Genomic DNA, 18875 nt, shown 5'->3' on the forward strand with positions numbered 1-18875 from the left:
CTGCGAGACTGGTGTGACTCCATTTGACCCATGGTTTATACTTGATTCCAACAACACTGCAATGTGAATGTCATGGAGTCATTGACTCATAGAGCAGGGAAACATGCCCTTCAGCCTGACGTGTCCAAGCCGTGACAACTCTAAGAGTGATTATCTTGTTGGCCCACGAGGTTCTGTTGAGCTAAGATATGTTGACTGTCATTGATCCACTTGATTTACCGCAATGTTGTTGACTTTAAGCTGCCTCCTTAGTTCCAGGGAAATTATGAATATATATAATATATACCAGTATTGCCAGTGAGGTCCGCAGCCATAAATACATTTCCCTTCACCTCTATGAAATTAAAGATGCAAAACATGAGTTTAGGATAGCTGGTCCCGTGGGTGAGGTTTCAAAAGAACATAAGCAAATGGAATGTATCTTGTACTATTTGCTGAACTTCATGTACTGTGGTTGTTGCAATGGGGGGGGGGGGTAGAGAACAGGTATTTCGAAACACAGTTTCCTGGAGATGGCTGAAAAGCAGAATAACAGGACGGTAATTCAACGAACAGCCTGTTAAGGGTTTGAGCAACCTTTTCAGTTTTGTGCTTTGAAGTAGGACTCCCACTGGCAGGCATTCAAGATCAGCTGATGCGTGTCACAAGCGCGGCTGGTGAATTAGATTATCAGACATATAGTACGGGTGGGGTCAGAGGTTTGTAAAAGAAGCATTTAGAAATGCAACATTCTTGCACAATTCAGCGACTGCTGTGCAAATTAGGGGATAGAGTATTTGAAGAGAAGAGTTGGATTCAACACATATGTTTAATTGCTCATTCTAAAAACCTAATAAACTTAAAGTGCATATGCAGGCTTCAGTTCGAGCCTGCACCGCCATTCAATATGATCATGGCTGATCATCCAACTCAGTATCCTGTACCTGCCTTCTCTCCATACCCCCTGATCCCTTTAGCCACAAGGGCCACATCTAACTCCCTCTTAAATATAGCCAATGAACTGGCCTCAACTACCTTCTGTGGCAGAGAGTTCCAGAGATTCACCACTCTCTGTGTGAAAAATGTTTTTCTCATCTAATTTCTCATTATGGTACAGAAAATATAGTTATGGACTGTTTTTTATCAATGCAACCCTTCCCTCCAGCCCTCCGTAACACGAGGGTTACCCGCACAAAGCTATTTTCACAAATTTAATGAACCCCAAAGTGCTTCTCATTCAACAAAATTATTTTGAAATGGTATTGAGTTACTGTAATGTAGTACTGTAATAATAATAAAATACCTTACTAATGGCAGCGAGTTCTGTTTTAATTAAAAAATAATGAATTGCAAATGGTTGATTGAATTGCAAGATACAGCATGGAAACAGGCCCTTCAGCACACTATTAAAAGTCGTTTTGGAATCTAAATATACTACTGATTCCCCTTTGTTCACCCTGTTACATACTCAAAGAACTCGAGCAAATTTATCGAACGTGATGTCCCTTTCATAAAACCACTTTGTTTGAAGCTCCTGCTATTTCGTCCTTAGTCTGTTGAATAATTATTGGAATCCAGCCAAGGTACAAGGAAGACATACAGGTCAAATGAAATCTCTGGGACTGAAATTGCTACATTCTTTTCAGTAATTCAATTAACTTTCAAAGTAATAAATACAAAGAGGCATTCACTTGATTAAATAATCTAGTATATGAAAGAAGATAATCATTGCCCCCTACACATAGCCTTGGGAACATCAGGTTGTTTAACAGATTGTTTACAGCTGATGGATGTTGCAATAAACTATGGAGTGAAATTCTTTGCTCCAAATAAGATCATGTGATAGGTACAGAATTAGGCCATTCGGCCCATCAAGTCTTCTCCACAATTCAATCATGACTGATCTATCTCTCCATCCTGACCCCATTCTCCTGCCTTCTCCCCATAACCCTTGACACCCGTACTAATCAAGAATATATCAATCTTGGCCTTAAAAATATCCATTGACTTGGCCTCCACAGCCTTCTGTGGCAAAGAATTCTGCAGATTCACCACCCTCTGACTAAGGAAATTCCTCCTCGTTTTCTTACAAAAGGAACGTCCTTTAATTCTGAGGCTATGACCTCCAGTCCTGGACTCTCCCACTAGTGGAAACATCTGTCTCCACATCTACTCTATCCAAGCCTTTCATTATTCTGTACTCACAATACTGTGAGACCTTCCTCGGAAAACACCCGATTGCTCAAATTCACAGAAAAGTTAAAATAAGTACGACTGCATACATTTAAAAAAATCTAGATATCTGAAATGAAAGTTTAAAAAATGCTGGAAACACTTCAGCAGGTCAGCAACAGTTGTGGAAAGAAAAGTAGAATTAATGAATTGGGTTGAAGTTCCCTCATCAGAACTGTTTTTATTTATAAGGCCGCCCTGGCTTGTCTAAAAATATCCATCTCAGGATTTTTTTAAACAATTGCTCATCTATACGAGTGTTGCAAGGACTGGCTTTTCTGTGAAGAACCCTTTTTCAGAATTAAAAGGATTGGACTATGATGACAGTTTGCACGGTTTAAATTCATCATAATCTAAACATTTTAGTTCTGAGAAGTACTTTGAGAGCTGGATGTTATGAGGTGGTAAGAATAGCCTTCTACTGCCATAAATAAAAATAGCTCAAATGAAAAGACTTGAAGCTGATACATTCATTTCAGAATACAATTTAAAGAGGTAACTTAGTCACGTTATTGGTAAAAGGATGTGATGGTCTGGAGAAATTGCAACAGCCCCTCAAAAAATGGTTGCGTCTAGGGACAATTGAATCTACAAAAAGGAGCAAACTGCAAAATACTGGAGAAATTCAGTGGGTCAGGCAGCATCTGTGGAAAGAATGGATAGGCAATATTTGGGATTGGTATCATTCTTCAGATTCAACCCTGTGCATTCACTCCATAGATGCTATCTGACGTGCTGAGTTCCCTTTGCATTTTACACAAGATTCCAACATCTGCAGTTCCTTACGTCTCCAATCAAGAGAGAGTGCTTCGATTTGGTTTCACTCCCTGCAAATGTTGCCTGATCGGCTGAGTTGTAATGTGCATTTTTTCTTCCAATGCTATGTCCTGATATTATGCTGCAGTGGTATTGGTTTATTATTGTTAGGTGCACCAAGAGGCAATGAAACACTTTGTGTAGGAAGGAACTGCAAATGCTGCTTTACACCGAATGTAAACACAATAAATACTGGAGTAACTCAGTGGGTAGGGCAGCATCTCTGGAGAAAAGGAACAAATGTCGTTTTGGGTCCAGACCCATCTCCAGTCAATGAAACACTTTTGTTTTCCATGTTACCTGGCAAATCATACCGAATTATTAATTTATAATAATTATGATCTCTATTGTTTATTGCACTATTATTGTTTAGTTGGAGTATTATTGTTTATTTAATTTTTTGTTTGTTTTTTTATATTCTGATCTCTATTGTTGTTTATAATGGGGGTTTATAAAGTATTATGCTTACATATTTGTTATGCTGCTGCAAGCTAGAATTTAATTGTTTGGAACATATGACAATAAAACACTCTTGACTCTGTTGACTACGAAGACACAAAATATTGGAGTAACTCATTAGCAAGGGTAACGTTATTGATTAGTACGGGTGTCAGGGGTTAGAACATAGAAACATAGAAAATAGGTGCAGGAGTAGGCCATTCGGCCCTTCGAGCCGAATGGTGCAGGAGTAGGCCCTTCGGGTTATGGGGAGAAAGCAGGAGAATGGGGTTAGGAGGGAGAGATAGATCAACCATGATTGAATGGCGGAGTTGACTTGATGGGCCGAATGGGCCTAATTCTGCTCCTTTCATTTATGGCATTGCAGCGGCGCCTGCTGGCGCACGCAGGTATCGAACCCGGCGTTCGGAAGCCGCGGTCATGTGACTCGGGAGGGCCTGCTGTTTTCGCGCCACAATTAGCTCTATAATCTTTGGTTGTGCGTTGTTGACCACAGACGTGTTTGTGTTTTAGTCAGACGTGTTTGCGAAGACCTGTAACTAAGCCAAGGAGTTACTTTCTGAATAAATAAGTTGACAAAACCTGGTTGCCGTCTTTACATCCGCCAAAACATGACCATATTAGCACACCAGGGGGGGGGGGGGGGAGTGCAAAATAGAACATAATAATTGTGCAGAATACTGTGTTAAACCTGCAGAGAAAGTGTAGATAAAATAAAAATAAGGTGCAAGTACCTTATTGCAACTTTTGTACTTCTTTTTACAAGTGAATTGAACTGCTAAACAGTCACTCTGTACTCACAGTCACCTGATTCTGCTGCTTTGCACTGACATTTTAATAACTCTGGCACTGGCCACTCAAATCAGCTGCCCTGGACATTTTAATGACTGTTTTTACTGTATTTTAATGTTGCTGTTTTACCTGCTTTTAACTATTTATACTGTTTCATCGGGGACTGGATTGTTTTTACTGTTATTATGTGTGAAATGTTTTAAGTTTCATGTGCGATGCTCCGGTATTCCCTGGGAAACGTCTTCTCATTTTGCACTGTACAACTGTTGCTTTGCAAGCTGACAAATAAAGGTTGATTGATTGATTGATGTAAGCGGTAGGAGGACATGAGAGCGGTGGTGAGTGTGGAAGAGGGAGCTGGGGCTGGTGTAGTGGTGCAGGGCTGGTGTAGTGGTGCAGGGCTGGTGTAGTGGTGTAGTGGTGCAGGGCTGGTGTAGTGGTGCAGGGCTGGTGTAGTGGTGCAGGGCTGGTGTAGTGGTGCAGGGCTGGTGTAGTGGTGCAGGGCTGGTGTAGTGGTGTAGTGGTGCAGGGCTGGTGTGGTGGTACAGGGCTGGTGTAGTGGCGCAGGGCTGGTGTAGTGGTGCAGGGCTGGTGTAGTGGTGTAGTGGTGCAGGGCTGGTGTGGTGGTACAGGGCTGGTGTAGTGGTGCAGGGCTGGTGTAGTGGTGCAGGGCTGGTGTAGTGGTGCAGGGCTGGTGTAGTGGTGTAGTGGTGCAGGGCTGGTGTGGTGGTGTAGTGGTGCAGGGCTGGTGTAGTGGCGCAGGGCTGGTGTAGTGGTGCAGGGCTGGTGTAGTGGTGTAGTGGTGCAGGGCTGGTGTGGTGGTGTAGTGGTGCAGGGCTGGTGTAGTGGTGTGGTGGTGCAGGGCTGGTGTAGTGGTGCAGGGCTGGTGTAGTGGCGCAGGGCTGGTGTAGTGGTGCAGGGCTGGTGTAGTGGTGCAGGGCTGGTGTAGTGGTGTAGTGGTGCAGGGCTGGTGTAGTGGTGCAGGGCTGGTGTAGTGGTGTAGTGGTGCAGGGCTGGTGTGGTGGTACAGGGCTGGTGTAGTGGTGCAGGGCTGGTGTAGTGGTGCAGGGCTGGTGTAGTGGTGCAGGGCTGGTGTAGTGGTGTAGTGGTGCAGGGCTGGTGTGGTGGTGTAGTGGTGCAGGGCTGGTGTAGTGGTGCAGGGCTGGTGTAGTGGTGCAGGGCTGGTGTGGTGGTGCAGGGCTGGTGTGGTGGTGCAGGGCTGGTGTAGTGGTGCAGGGCTGGTGTAGTGGTCCAGGGCTGGTGCGGTGGTGCAGGGCTGGTGTGGTGGTGCAGGGCTGGTGTAGTGGTGCAGGGCTGGTGCGGTGGTGCAGGGCTGGTGTAGTGGTCCAGGGCTGGTGCGGTGGTGCAGGGCTGGTGTGGTGGTGCAGGGCTGGTGTAGTGGTGCAGGGCTGGTGTGGTGGTGCAGGGCTGGTGTAGTGGTGCAGGGCTGGTGTAGTGGTGCAGGGCTGGTGTAGTGGTCCAGGGCTGGTGCGGTGGTGCAGGGCTGGTGCGGTGGTGCAGGGCTGGGTGTAGTGGTGCAGGGCTGGTGCGGTGGTGCAGGGCTGGTGTAGTGGTGCAGGGCTGGTGTAGTGGTGCAGGGCTGGTGTAGTGGTGCAGGGCTGCCCTCTGCCGCCGCCTCGCTAGGCCGCGTTGCTCTGGCAACCACCCGGACGTGAAGAGCCGGAAGTGGCCGACCCCCCCCTCCCCTCGCCTATATAAACGCGTCACTTCCTGTGCGCGGCCTCTTTCACGCCATACTTCCACACGGCGTTGTTCACGTGAGTCCCGGCGCCGGGCCCGCGATTCATTCATATCGTCGTTAAAGTGGGATTAAATAACCCACGGGGGCGGCGGCTAAAGCCGAGATCATGACCGCTTGTCCCAATGTGAACGATCTAAACGGAGGGCGGGTGCGAGCGGAGCTGAGGCGGAGTACACGGGGTAGGCCGCAGGCCTGGGCTGGCAGTGATGGCGGCGGCCGCCAAGCTGGCGCGGCTCAGCTCATAGAAACATAGAAAATAGGTGCAGGAGTAGGCCATTCGGCCCTTCGAGCCTGCACCGCCATTCAATATGATCATGGCTGATCATCCAACTCAGTATCCCATCCCTGCCTTCTCTCCATAACCCCCTGATCCCTTTAGCCACAAGGGCCACATCTAACTCCCTCTTAAATATCGCCAATGAACTGTGGCCTCAACTACCTTCTGTGGCAGAGAATTCCACAGATTCACCACTCTCTGTGTGAAAAATGTTTTTCTCATCTCGGTCCTAAAAGATTTCCCTCTTATCCTTAAACTGTGACCCCTTGTCCTGGACTTCCCCAACATCGGGAATAATCTTCCTGCATCTAGCCTGTCTAACCCCTTAAGAATTTTGTAAGTTTCTATAAGATCCCCCCTCAATCTTCTAAATTCTAGCGAGTACAAGCCGAGTCTATCCAGTCTTTCTTCATATTAAAGTCCTGACATCCCAGGAATCAGTCTGGTGAACCTTCTCTGTACTCCCTCTATGGCAAGAATGTCCTTCCTCAGATTAGGAGACCAAAACTGTACGCAATACTCCAGGTGTGGTCTCACCAAGACCCTGTACAACTGCAGTAGAACCTACTCAAATCCTTTTGCTATGCCATTCGGCTCCCGGAATGGAGGCCTCTGCTTCTGGCCCCCCGATTCCGAGGACGGCGCTGGCTCGAAGATTATAATCAACAATTGTCTTTCTGCTGAAGATAAAGCTCACAATGATTCATGGAGCAACTGAGCGGGACAGGCGGCATCTCTGGAGGGGACGGGGAATGGGTGAAATTTCGGGTCGAGACCCTTCTCCAGGCTGTCTGGTTAACGTGCAACAGGAGCTTTTCACTGTATCTCGGTACACGTGTCAGTAATAATAACCTAAACTGGCAACTGAGTCTGAAGAAGGGTCTCGACCCAAAACGTCACCCATTCCTTCTCTCCAGAGATGCTGCCTGAGTTACTCCAGCATTTTGTGTCTGACTTGGCTCTGGCGATTGTCGCCCGCTCACAACTCGCCCTTATGCATCGAACATTCATTAATGTTCATCGGGCTAGGAATGCCACAGGATTGGTGTAATAACCGTAGCTGGTTAGTTCTGAGTGATGGGTGCTATTAGATAAGCTAAAACGACAAGAGGGGCAGCCATAAATAAAAACAGCTGTCCTGATTTAGAGAGGGATGCTAGAATAAAAGGACACACTTGGGTGAGACCAATGTGACAGTTACGAGCAGATTGTGCATACATAAGGAACTATACATAAGTATTTGGAAATGGGTCCAAAGAAGGATCCTGACCCATAACACTCCCTATCCATGCTTCCCAGAGATGCTGCCTAACCCACTGAGTTACCCCAGCACTGTTGGGGAGTCCAGAACCAGGGGCCACAGTTTAAGAATAAGGAGTAAGCCATTTAGAACGGAGACGAGGAAACAATTTTCTCACAGCGGAGTCAGGGTATGTGGGGAGAAGGCAGGAATGGGGTACTGATTGGGGATGATCACATTGAATGGCCAAATGGCCTACTCCTGCACATATTGTCTATTTGTGTCTATTGTAATCTAGTTTTCACTGACAGATTTATGCCATGCCCATGTCAAATCTCGTGATTCTACCAGCACAATTTGCAGCGATCAATTAATCTTCCAATCCAAGGTACACAAAATTGCTGGGGAAACTCAGCGGGTGCAGCAGCATCTATGGAGCGAAGGAAATAGGCGACGTTTCGGGCCGAAACCCTTCTTCAGACAATCTTCCAATCCAGATGTCCTTGGTATGTAGGAGGGAACACATCACAGGGAGAGGGCGCTAACTCCACTTGATATCGGGATTGGATCCTGGTTTCTAGCATTGCAAGACAGCACCTTTACTAGCTGAACTAGGTGACTTATTTGGAGACCTGGGTTACGGTACAATTTTGTAGCCTGGGTTTTCAACCTGCAAGGTATCTGCTCTGAACAGAATATGTCAACCACATGACATTCCGTTAATTTTAACAGAAAAGGCATTTCAGCTAATTTTAATGGTAACAGAAAAATCTACCTCTCCTGGTGGCATGGTTTGTAAACAAAATTCTGATCTCTGTGTTTCTGCTCGGTACTCCTGAGTGTTGTACATTTCAGCTTCCTGGTCTTTATTTCACGCCTCCCGTCCCTCAGGTTACCCGTCGTAGCTTTTAAAGGGAAACATACACAATGTCCGGAGGTCTCGATGTCCTGCAGATGAAGGAGGAGGATGTCCTCAAATTCCTTGCAGCCTCTACTCACCTGGGTAGTACCAACCTGGACTTCCAGATGGAGCAATACGTCTACAAAAGAAAGAGCGATGGTAGGCATCAGACTATCAGTCAAAAGAGGGAGCTGAATCATGGCAGGGTTGTGTCAATTTACTCAGTACAGATAGCATAAAAAAGAAAGCAGCAGAGATTCTCATATTCACATAACTAGTACTGAAACCCAGTTACGTTTTGGGACGGTGTCTGTGTTTCATTTTTGTAGTGTTCCTAAGTATCTTCTTAATGTTCAGACTGTAAAATTTTCAATGATTTTTCCCCCCCCTCCTGCACATTCTTAAAGCTCAGTGCTACGGTCAGTTGCTGGCCAGTGAACTCTTGAGTGTCGGAAATGTGCTACAGTAAAATTGGCAGGTATTTCGCTAACACCACAAGAGTCCACGACTTGATGAGTGGGGTTTGATAGTACTTCCTGCCACAGAGACTCTAGAAGTGAAGTACGGCACTTGTTGCTGCTTGTAGAGGTTCTGCTGACAAGTGGATTTGAGTTGTGAAGAGATGGCATATTTAGCTTTAAACCATCGTGGTGTGATTGGAATATGGATAAGATGATTTACATTGTTGAATAATTCTTTACTCCATCTTATCCCCAAAGTGTGTGCACTCTGAAATGCTATGTTCAGATGAATGGATCATTTCACGACTCAATCTCAAGAGCAATTTTTCAACTCGTGTGCAAGGCTGTTTGACCACCAGAATTCCACGGTGTAATCTACAAGACAAATTTCCATTTAAAAAATGCATATCATCCTGAGTGCTTTGTATTCCCATCACACTGCTCCATTGGCTGATGTCCATCTTTAACACTCCTTGTGGGAGATGGACTTAAACTTTCATTGATTCTCCAATCCCTCTCTTAAACACCTTAACATTGTGTGACCATGTGACAAATCAATCTCTTTTTGTGTGGCTTTTCGGATTTTATCTGGTAATAGTTTGCAGCGTTTTGTGTGTACTGTATTTCCAATTGGTGTTGAGACTGCCAGACGATCATAAATCCTGTCTCAAGGGTTTCCTAGCATCTTGGCCCATTGTGTCATTGCGTTCCCAGAGCTTTACTGAGCTGCTCAAACATCACGAGTAAATACATCATCTCCGTTTGGAGAGTTAGTCGAGTATCTGCAACCACCTCCCCTTCAGGGAGTGTATTCCAGAACAATGAGAACATCATAACCGTGTGCAGCCTTCATGGACGGTGTAGTTCATGGAGTTGGTGGGGGGATATCACACACTATGTTTACACTTTCCAAAGGCAAAATAATCCAGATACTGGATATCTGAAATAAGGATAGAAATGTTGGAAATCCTCAAATCAAACATGAAGTCTGATTTGCTGAGTGCTTCTAGCATTCTGTTCATAGATCTTAAGCTGTCATCTATTGATGAAGAACCTTCTCTTTCCAAATTCGGTCAGGGAAAACACGCACGTGTGAGATGAGTGGCAATGGAGCTTTGGGACCTGGTGCTGGAGTGGATGGAGGGACAGTAAACTATTGCCCAGGATGTCACAACAGAAATCTGGCTGGTTAGAGTTAGCGAGGGGGACAGAGAATCATACTGTCGGATGCCCGCTTTTGGTGGATTTGTACCGTGTCAAGAATTGGTTCCGCTTTGTTACGTTTTGAACAGGTATCTACATCATTAATCTGAAGAGAACCTGGGAGAAGCTGCTTTTAGCTGCCCGTGCCATTGTCTCCATTGAGAATCCAGCTGACGTTTGTGTCATCTCCTCCAGACCATTTGGCCAGGTATGTGGATGTGCCGTGCTCTGCTTTCTACATATGTTCTGTCAGCTGATTTTGTGCCCGTGATGTCTAAAACTGCACATTATTAAAACTTGGGAAGTAACGCCATTGTATGGCCAGTGGACTCTCAAGTGTCGGAAATGTGCTACAATAATCCGGCAGGATTTCGCTGACACCACGAGGGTCTGTGTGGCCCGCTGAGTGGAGTTTGATAGTAGTCCTCGCCACAATTTTATGTTTTTGTACCCGATCCACATTTAGATGGTGATGACACAGCAGTATCAGCGTGTGAAGAAGGGTCCCGACCCGAAATGTCACCCTTTCCTTCTCTCCAGAGATGCTGCCTGTTCCGCTGAGTTACTCCAGCATTTTATGTTTATCATCAGTAGTATTCTGTATTAAGTATGAAAATATTTGAAAGCTAATAGTTGCAGTGGATTCAATGGTGATTCGTACTGAGCGGGAATTGCATGATTGAAGTTTATGGAGATTTAAAGAATGGTATATTGGGTTTAGTTTAGAATGTCAATTGTAGTGAAATCATAGGGATTGTAACATCCAGTCCTACTAATCAATCTAGACATACAGCATGAAAACAGACCATTCTGCCCACTGAGTCCATGTTCACCCGTTCACACTAGTTCTACGTTACCCCATCTACACACTACACTCTAGGGGCAATTTTGCAGCGGATCATTTTCATCCACAAACCGACACATCTTTCGGATGTGGGAGGAAACAGGAGCACCCGGAGAAAACCCATTCGGACACAGTGAGAATGTGCAAACTCCTCAGGATCAGGATTGACCAAGCATCACTGGAGCTGAGAGGTGCAGCTCTTGCAATATCATCATCATGGTACTTTAAGGTGCCTTACAGTAGATAATTGTAAATGAGGGCTCAGCAGTGTAGAGAGATGTTATACATGGATACAAAATGCTGGAGTAACTCAGGGGGACAGGCAGCATCTGTAGAGAATGAATGGGTGACATCACCCATTCCTTCTCTCCAGAGATGCTGCCTGTCCCACTGAGTAACTCCAGCATTTTGTGTCCACCTTTGATTTAAACCACCATCTGCAGTTCTTTCCTACACAGAGATGTTATATAATTGTTTAACGACTGCCGTTCTGTCCTCAGCGCGCTGTCCTGAAGTTTGCTTCTTCCAGTGGTGCCACCCCGATTGCTGGACGGTTCACCCCAGGTACATTCACTAATCAGATCCAGGCTGCTTTCAGGGAGCCCCGCTTGTTGGTTGTAACGGATCCTCGCCAGGACCACCAGCCCTTGACCGAAGCATCCTATGTCAACATCCCCACTATTGCCATGTGCAACACCGACTCGCCCCTCCGATATGTGGATATTGCTATTCCATGCAACAACAAGGTACAGTCTTTCATTGCAATGTCTTCGCCTTTGGAGTTTTTACATAGTTGGAAACTTGCTCCTTGGGATAACGCAGTGAATCCCCATCTTGATTAGTACGGGTGTCGGGGTTTTAGGGAGAAGGCAGGAGAATAGGGTTAGGATGGAGAGATAGATCAGCCATGATTGAATGGCGGAGTAGACTTGATGGGCTGAATGGCCTAATTCTACTATCACATGATCCTTCTGGCAATGTTGTCTCTGACTAGGTGTTTAAAGATGTCGCAGTGGTCCTTCGCTCCATAGATGCTGCTGCACCCGCTGAGTTTCTCCAGCACTTTTGTGTACCTTGTCTCTGACTAGTGCTGGCCAAGATTATAAACACTCCCCCTCTCGCTTTTGAGTAGCCAGATCAGCTGAGACATTTCAGCAATCCTAGCTGGAATAATAATATAAGATAAATCCTATCAGACAAGCACTGGTGAGGAAAATGGATGTGTTCTGTGTCAATGTAGCATCCATTTTCAAATGCAATGTTAGCATTTGCACCACGGTTAATTTATTGGCCATTGGCAGCACTGTAATCGATTGAGCATGAACGTACTAGGAAAAACAATATCATTGAACTCAGCAAGTTCATGGAATTCTGATGTGAGGAGCTGACAGATGTTCTGCATGCAGATGTTCGGGAGGTTGTGCTGCATTGTCACCGAATAGTTTCATAGCCTCAGGACTTGGTTTTAGAGAGAGGGTCACAGTTTGGGTCGTCTCTGGTTTTGGGGGCAGATTTGCACATTGTTAGAACCTGGAGCTGAGGCCAATGTGGCCGATGAACTCTGGGTGTAGGAAATGTGCTACATAATCATGCAGGCGCCTTTAACATTGCTTGAGTCTATGTGGCTCACCCAGTGAAGCTTTGTAGCAATGCCTGCTACATCACCAATGTCGTCTACTGTGTGGGGGTTTACATTAGGCAATTGGCTGAGAGACCTTGAGCTGCTCAGGAATGATAGAATAAAGACCTTGTCTATAGCGGTGTGGAATGTTTTAAATACTCTTTAAATTATAGTGGTGGATAATAATTTACAGAATTTACCCAAAGATTGGGGTGTTATACGTGACAATAGGGACTTTGGGATGTTCTGATGTGACCCAGGTCCATATAATGCAGATTTCCAGGTGTATTACAGTGACCTCCATCTTGGTCCAGGTGGGTGGTTACTAGAGTAAGGATCCCTGATCATGAAAAATGACACAGCCTTAATAACTATCACTAAGTTCTCAACACCAAGTGAGTGGGTGCAGAGTAATGATCCCTGGAGTTGTTCTGCCCTTGTGTAACGTGACAGTGAAGGTAAATTGACATGGTTCAGGTTGTAACCACATTGCAAAAGCCCACTTATTCTCTGCATGTCTTTTTGTTCGTTACTGTGCATGAATGAAACCTATGTAGCTGGGTTTGTGGTTTTGATGCAACTGTACGAGAGAGGACAATGGTGGTGAGAAACTGTTTTGTAACAGGTGTCTTGAACACTAGGGTGCGCACTCCATTGGGTTGATGTGGTGGATGCTGGCCCGCGAGGTGCTGCGGATGCGTGGTACCATCAGCCGCGAACATCCATGGGAGGTGATGCCCGATCTGTACTTCTACAGAGATCCCGACGAGGTGAGTTTGATGTATTTGGTTCGACTTTCTGTTTTTGGGTGTTCAATTCAAATAAATGGCAGGGATTGCCACCTCGTTCAGACTTGGCCAGCGGTGTAGAGTTTTTGTCAGACCTGTCTAATTCAGCGACACAAGCACAGAACATCAGCCACTTGGGAACGTCTGCTCGTCCAGTGTCAGCAAGGAGATTCATTTTTGACCAGTGAGAAATCCCCACAAATGAGGTTGTTTCTGGCCATTTACGGTGCAGTAATGTTTCCTCTTGTCTATGATATCCAGCACCCAGAATGTTCATTGCGTCCACTACTATAACCATATAACAATCACAGCACGGAAGCAGGCCATCTCGGCCCTTCTAGTCCGCGCCGAACACTTATTCTCCCCTAGTCTCATCTACCTGCACTCAGACCATAACCCTCCATTCCTTTCCCGTCTATATACCCATCCAATTTATTTTTAAATGATAAAATCGAACCTGCCTCCACCACTTCCACTGGAAGCTCATTCCACACAGCTACCACTCTCTGAATAAAGAAGTTCCCCCTCATGTTACCCCTAAACTTCTGTCCCTTAATTCTCAAGTCATATCCTCTTGTTTGAAACTTCCCTACTCTCAATGGGAAAAGCTTGTCCACGTCAACTCTGTCTATCCCTCTCATCATTTTAAAGACCTCTATCAAGTCCCCCCTTAACCTTCTGCGCTCCAAAGAATAAAGACCTCAACTTGTTCAACCTTTCTCTTTAACTTAGTTGCTGAAACCCAGGCAACATTCTAGTAAATCTCCTCTGTACTCTCTCTGTGAGTGCACTGCAGTTGTAATGTGCCGTCCACAAAATGCCTTGCAGTTGCTTGGCTAGGCTGCTCCCACAGCATCTCCCATGACTTTCGCCACCAAGAAAGACAAGGAGAGCAGGTACATGGAAATGTCACCACCTGACGCCTAAATCCCTGTTCCTCTTCAGTTGCTGAGTGGGTCCTTGAGCTCCCTCCCCAATAGCACCTACCTAGCAGTTCAAGAAACAGATCACCATGTCCTTCTCAAGGGCAGTTAGAGATGAGCTACAAATCCATGCCCATGCTGGTGATGGCCAAGACTTGACGAATAAAGGGGAAAGTACTTGGATTTCTCACAGCATGCTCATGTTTGTTGTTCCTCAATCCTTCCGTTTGGCTTTTGCCCCCTTTTGAAATCAAAACTAAACATTGTAAGTGTACATTTGTATTGTTGGACCTATGATCATCCATAAACTTTGGAATAGGCATCAGAGTCTGGTTTGAGTAAATATTACATGGGTTAATTCCTTGCCCCATTTTCTGTAACGATGCTGCTGTTCTTGGTGGCGTGTGTAATTTGATCCAAAAGGCAGCGCTGCTTATCTGGCTGTTGGTAGTTTATCTGCTCAATACCCAGTCGACCTGTAGAAATAAAGTTGGCGAATCTGGATGTGCCCTTTGCTGATACATCCCACTGTTGCCTCATTTGTCTGACTTGTCAGCTGGGTGCCAGAGTGCTATCCTTCCAAGGGGCTGTAATCTTGCTGTGGGACAACAGAGTATCTGACCCATTGGTTAACACGTGCTTGTCCTCTGCTGTGTGTTACAGATCGAGAAGGAGGAACAGGCTGCCGCAGAGAAGGCCGCTGGCAAGGAGGAATACCAGGGAGAATGGACTGCTCCTGTGGCCGAGTTTGTTCAGCCTGAAGTGACAGACTGGTCTGAGGGCGTGCAGGTCCCCTCCGTGCCCATCCAGCAGTTTGCTGCTGCTGCAACTGGCAAAAACATGGCGGAGACGCTGGAGGCAGCAGTCAACCCCTACGCCAAGCCTGCGACATTCACCCCTGAGGCACCTACAAGTGAGTTCTAGGCTGAGCAGTGTGTATGGAACGATTGGCTTGGGCCAGGAGAGAGAGAGTGTGTGTGTGTGTGCGCGCACATGGATGCATTTGGAAACTTGCAACGGTCTTGTGATAATGAAGTGACGATACACCCCTGGGCTGCTCATGACACCCCTCCCGTTTCTCGAATGCACCATAGAGTTCTGATGTCTCCTATCCATGTTCTCCAGCGATCCTGACCTGCAGAATTAATCCAGCACTCTATTAACCTTCATCTGCCATCATCGGCAATAACAGACACCACTCCCTCAGCTATGGTCTGTTTTCAGTAAACCTTCGTTGTAGGCAGGTTATTCAATTCACATTCAATTTACAATGCCATTTGTGGCTGCAAGGAATTTCAACTGAGCTCTCGTAATTGTGTCTGGATTGAGGGGGGGGGGGGGGCATCAGTTGCAGGAACATTGTTGTTCTCAAAGTATTTGGCTTGTTTTTTTTTTGTCTTGGTTTGTTTGTTCACATTTTTGGCCACTTAAATGTGAGGGAAGCCCCAATCATATTCAGTATTTAGCATAGTACGGAAAAATGCCTCGGGGGTTGCGAGAGAAAGGGTCTCGAACAACTGCTGCTGAGCACCACCTGTTGGCTCAAGTAAAGACACCGTTCCAGTGATTTAAGTAGCGAGATGATTTGAACGGAGCCCAAATGAATGACTTGTGCTGGGAATAAAAGTTGCCACTAGACTGTCGTTCTCCACGATGGATAGATTTGCTCATGCTTTTCTTTCTCTCAACAGAGGACTGGAGTGCCCAGCCTGCTGCTGAAGACTGGTCTGCTGCTCCAACGACCCAGGCTCCAGAGTGGGGTGGTGCCACAGCTGATTGGTCTTAAAGATCACTGGCCACAGGCCTCTCCGTCCTACATTTGGGGATAGAATGAAATAAAAGAAACAGATTTCTAAATGTCTTGCTTATTTACTCTTCTTCTTCTTGCGAATGAAACATAAACCAAAGGAATAGTTAGAACTCAAGCTGGGTGTTGAGCAGCCAGGTTGCTGCCTCTGTTGGCGTCAATGTCTGCCAGGCCCTGACACAGCTCCATTTGGTGGGTGGTAGAGCGGGCACCCAGAGATGACATGGTTGTCTGTCTGTTCTGTTCCACATTCACAGGCTGGGCCCCATCTCCACACGCTGGCGTTGAAACGCCCAACTCCAGTGCCAAGTCTGTTGAGCTTCACCCATACTCCTCTGGGGAGGTTAGACCCTGGACAGCTTTTATCTGGTGAAGTGATGTAGCTGTGTAATGGAGATGAGGATGACATTTAATGACTGAATATCTCACCGTACTCTGGGGATAGATCTCGTGGTCTGCTGGCCACAGTGTAACATATATCGGCAACTGTGGTGAAGTAGTTTGAAGTGTTCCTTGATCCCAACAATAGAGATACCTTGGGTGGTTTCAGTCTCATGGGTATATCTGATCAGATAGTGAGGTCCGTCTCTCCACTTGTTACTCAATTAGTACTGGAACCGTCTCAATGCCACTCACTTCCTGCAGTCTTGTCAAGAGGGTTTTATTGTCATATGACTCTAAACAACATAACAACATAAAGGTTCTATCTATATATAGATAAAAAACGAAAAAACATCTGTCCTCTGAGCCTCGGTTTGCATTCCCTTACAAGACTTGTGGCTGAAGGGGATGTCTCTGATATTAGGGAAGTGGACCTCACCAGTGTGTTAAGGCCCCTTAGCTTTGAGGGGAGGGGGAGGGGGGGAGAGTGTTTACCTGGAGTCTCATGACTTAAAGAGAATTATTTCTGATCAGCATAGCCTGGTGTTTTCAACTTGATTTTCATCAGAAGAGAACCGGTTGAATCCAGTGCAGTCGGGCAGACGTCGCCCGGAATCTGCTGAGTGGTACCAGTGTTTTTGTCCCACAGGCCCTCATCAACAGGCAGAGGTTGTATACAAATATGGGTCGTCTGCAGCCAGCAGCTGGCTATAACGGGACTAGCAGGTGGCTGGGGTGACACAGTCAAAGATCAATTATAAATATAGCAATGTGTACACTTGGATAGCTCGGTGCTTGATTGAACTGGTTCCACTGCATGAAAACGCAAGCTGCTGCTTAGTCAAAAAAATTGTGCATCGCGCCTGCAAGATGCCGCGGGTTTGTACGGCGTTGGTGTCACAAATTGACTGTTGTAGTTGTGGGATTGAAGGCTTGTCGTGGGGTGTGTGCAAGGTTAATGCTTGGCACGTCCTGACTATTCGCTGTTAGTGGGACATTAATTGCTGACATTTCTTCACCTGCTTGGGTTACTTTCTCTTCCAAAGTTAGGAATCCAAATGTGTTTTCAGGTGATTTGTTGTGAGGAAGGCCTTTATAATGAATTAACTAACATCGCTGGTAAATTGAGAAGGGCTTTTATATTAACGAACATCTCTGATAAATATCGGTATAATAAAGACCCATTGCAGTAATTATACAAATTGCAGAGGATCAGATGCTTATGAACTGCTTTTAATTTCACTCTTTCACAGTAGTCTGGACAAGGCTATGTTCACAGTGGTATAAATATTGATTTCTCTACATAGAAACATAGAAAATAGGTGCAGGAGTAGGCCATTCGGCCCTTCGAGCCTGCACCGCCATTCAATATGATCATGGCTGATCATCCAACTCAGTATCCCGTACCTGCCTTCTCTCCATACCCCCTGATCCCCTTAGCCACAAGGGCCACATCTAACTCCCTCTAACTTCAAGTAACCCCTGTACTCCCTCTCCCCCACCCAAGTCACATCAGGTTCCTGTTCTCACCTAGCAAATGGCTAACAATACTGTGTTTCCTTCATCACCGTTACATTTTTTGCATATCGTCCATTCATTTGTATTACATCACTGTCTATACATCTCTGCTTCCCTTTCCCCAGACCAGTCTGAAGAGTCTCGACCCATTCCTTCTCTCCAGAGATGCTGCCTGTCCCGCTGAGTTACTCCAGCATTTTGTCTATTAAGCCCATAGCCTGCAGGTACTCTTATCAATAGTTGAAGTGGTTTGGAAAAGACAATGGTTTATTCAGCCTTATCGTTTTCAATAGATAGTGATAAAGGGCACTGCCCATTCCACCTCCCCACAGTAAAGGACTGTGAGTGTGTTAATGTGTTAACCTCATGGTCCCGACACAACGCGGCCAGCCCTGTCTGCAGAAGAGGACCTTGGAAGAACTGTATTCCACTCGCCACCAGCCCGAATCGCATTCATTCTTTTTGCCCCTTGCAATATAGAGCTGGAAAGCGGCAAGGATGAGTGTGAGGGGGTGGAGAAGCAAAGGGCAATAATGTCACACAAGTGTCTTTCTGGTTGGCATCTTCGACATTCTCCTTTCCAGCACGGTAACCTTTCATCCAAGTAGAGAGCTCCCAGGATATTTAAACAGAGGGAATCACTGTCCATTGCTGGTTGTTTTTTCATACTTGTGCCCACATTGCAAATGAGGCTTGGAGCACAAGGACATGCTTGCACTTCCTTGTCTGTTGGTAATGAATGGAGAGTGCTTTTGTCAATGACCTGTCCAGTATGAGCAAAGACAGAGAATCATCCCAGCTTGGGTCAGTTTCAAAAACAGGGCCAAACCTCAACCATTAGACTCCGACTTCAGGCAAGGACGCCAAATGC

The 18875-nt window shown here is 46.0% G+C and overlaps 1 protein-coding gene and 3 non-coding genes across 4 annotated transcripts; all 4 read left to right on the plus strand.

Moving 5' to 3' along the window:
• The first annotated feature begins 5966 nt into the window (after window positions 1–5966).
• rpsa (ribosomal protein SA) lies at window positions 5967–16155 on the plus strand. The gene is made up of 7 exons (XM_033013532.1): window positions 5967–6056; window positions 8449–8617; window positions 10212–10330; window positions 11467–11712; window positions 13229–13357; window positions 14962–15211; window positions 15990–16155. Exons 2-7 carry the CDS (start codon window positions 8485–8487, stop codon window positions 16082–16084), a joined length of 972 nt encoding a protein of 323 aa, XP_032869423.1. The 5' UTR covers window positions 5967–6056; window positions 8449–8484; the 3' UTR covers window positions 16085–16155.
• On the plus strand, window positions 8849–9005 carry LOC116967134. Its single transcript, XR_004410152.1, has one exon. It is a non-coding gene; the product is annotated as a small nucleolar RNA SNORA62/SNORA6 family (small nucleolar RNA).
• On the plus strand, window positions 10402–10559 carry LOC116967136. The gene has a single exon (XR_004410153.1). It is a non-coding gene; the product is annotated as a small nucleolar RNA SNORA62/SNORA6 family (small nucleolar RNA).
• LOC116967137 lies at window positions 12479–12630 on the plus strand. Its single transcript, XR_004410154.1, has one exon. It is a non-coding gene; the product is annotated as a small nucleolar RNA SNORA62/SNORA6 family (small nucleolar RNA).
• Window positions 16156–18875: the final 2720 nt, after the last annotated feature.

The sequence above is a fragment of the Amblyraja radiata genome, chromosome 38 (assembly GCF_010909765.2).
Source record: "Amblyraja radiata isolate CabotCenter1 chromosome 38, sAmbRad1.1.pri, whole genome shotgun sequence".
Lineage (NCBI taxonomy): Eukaryota > Metazoa > Chordata > Chondrichthyes > Rajiformes > Rajidae > Amblyraja > Amblyraja radiata.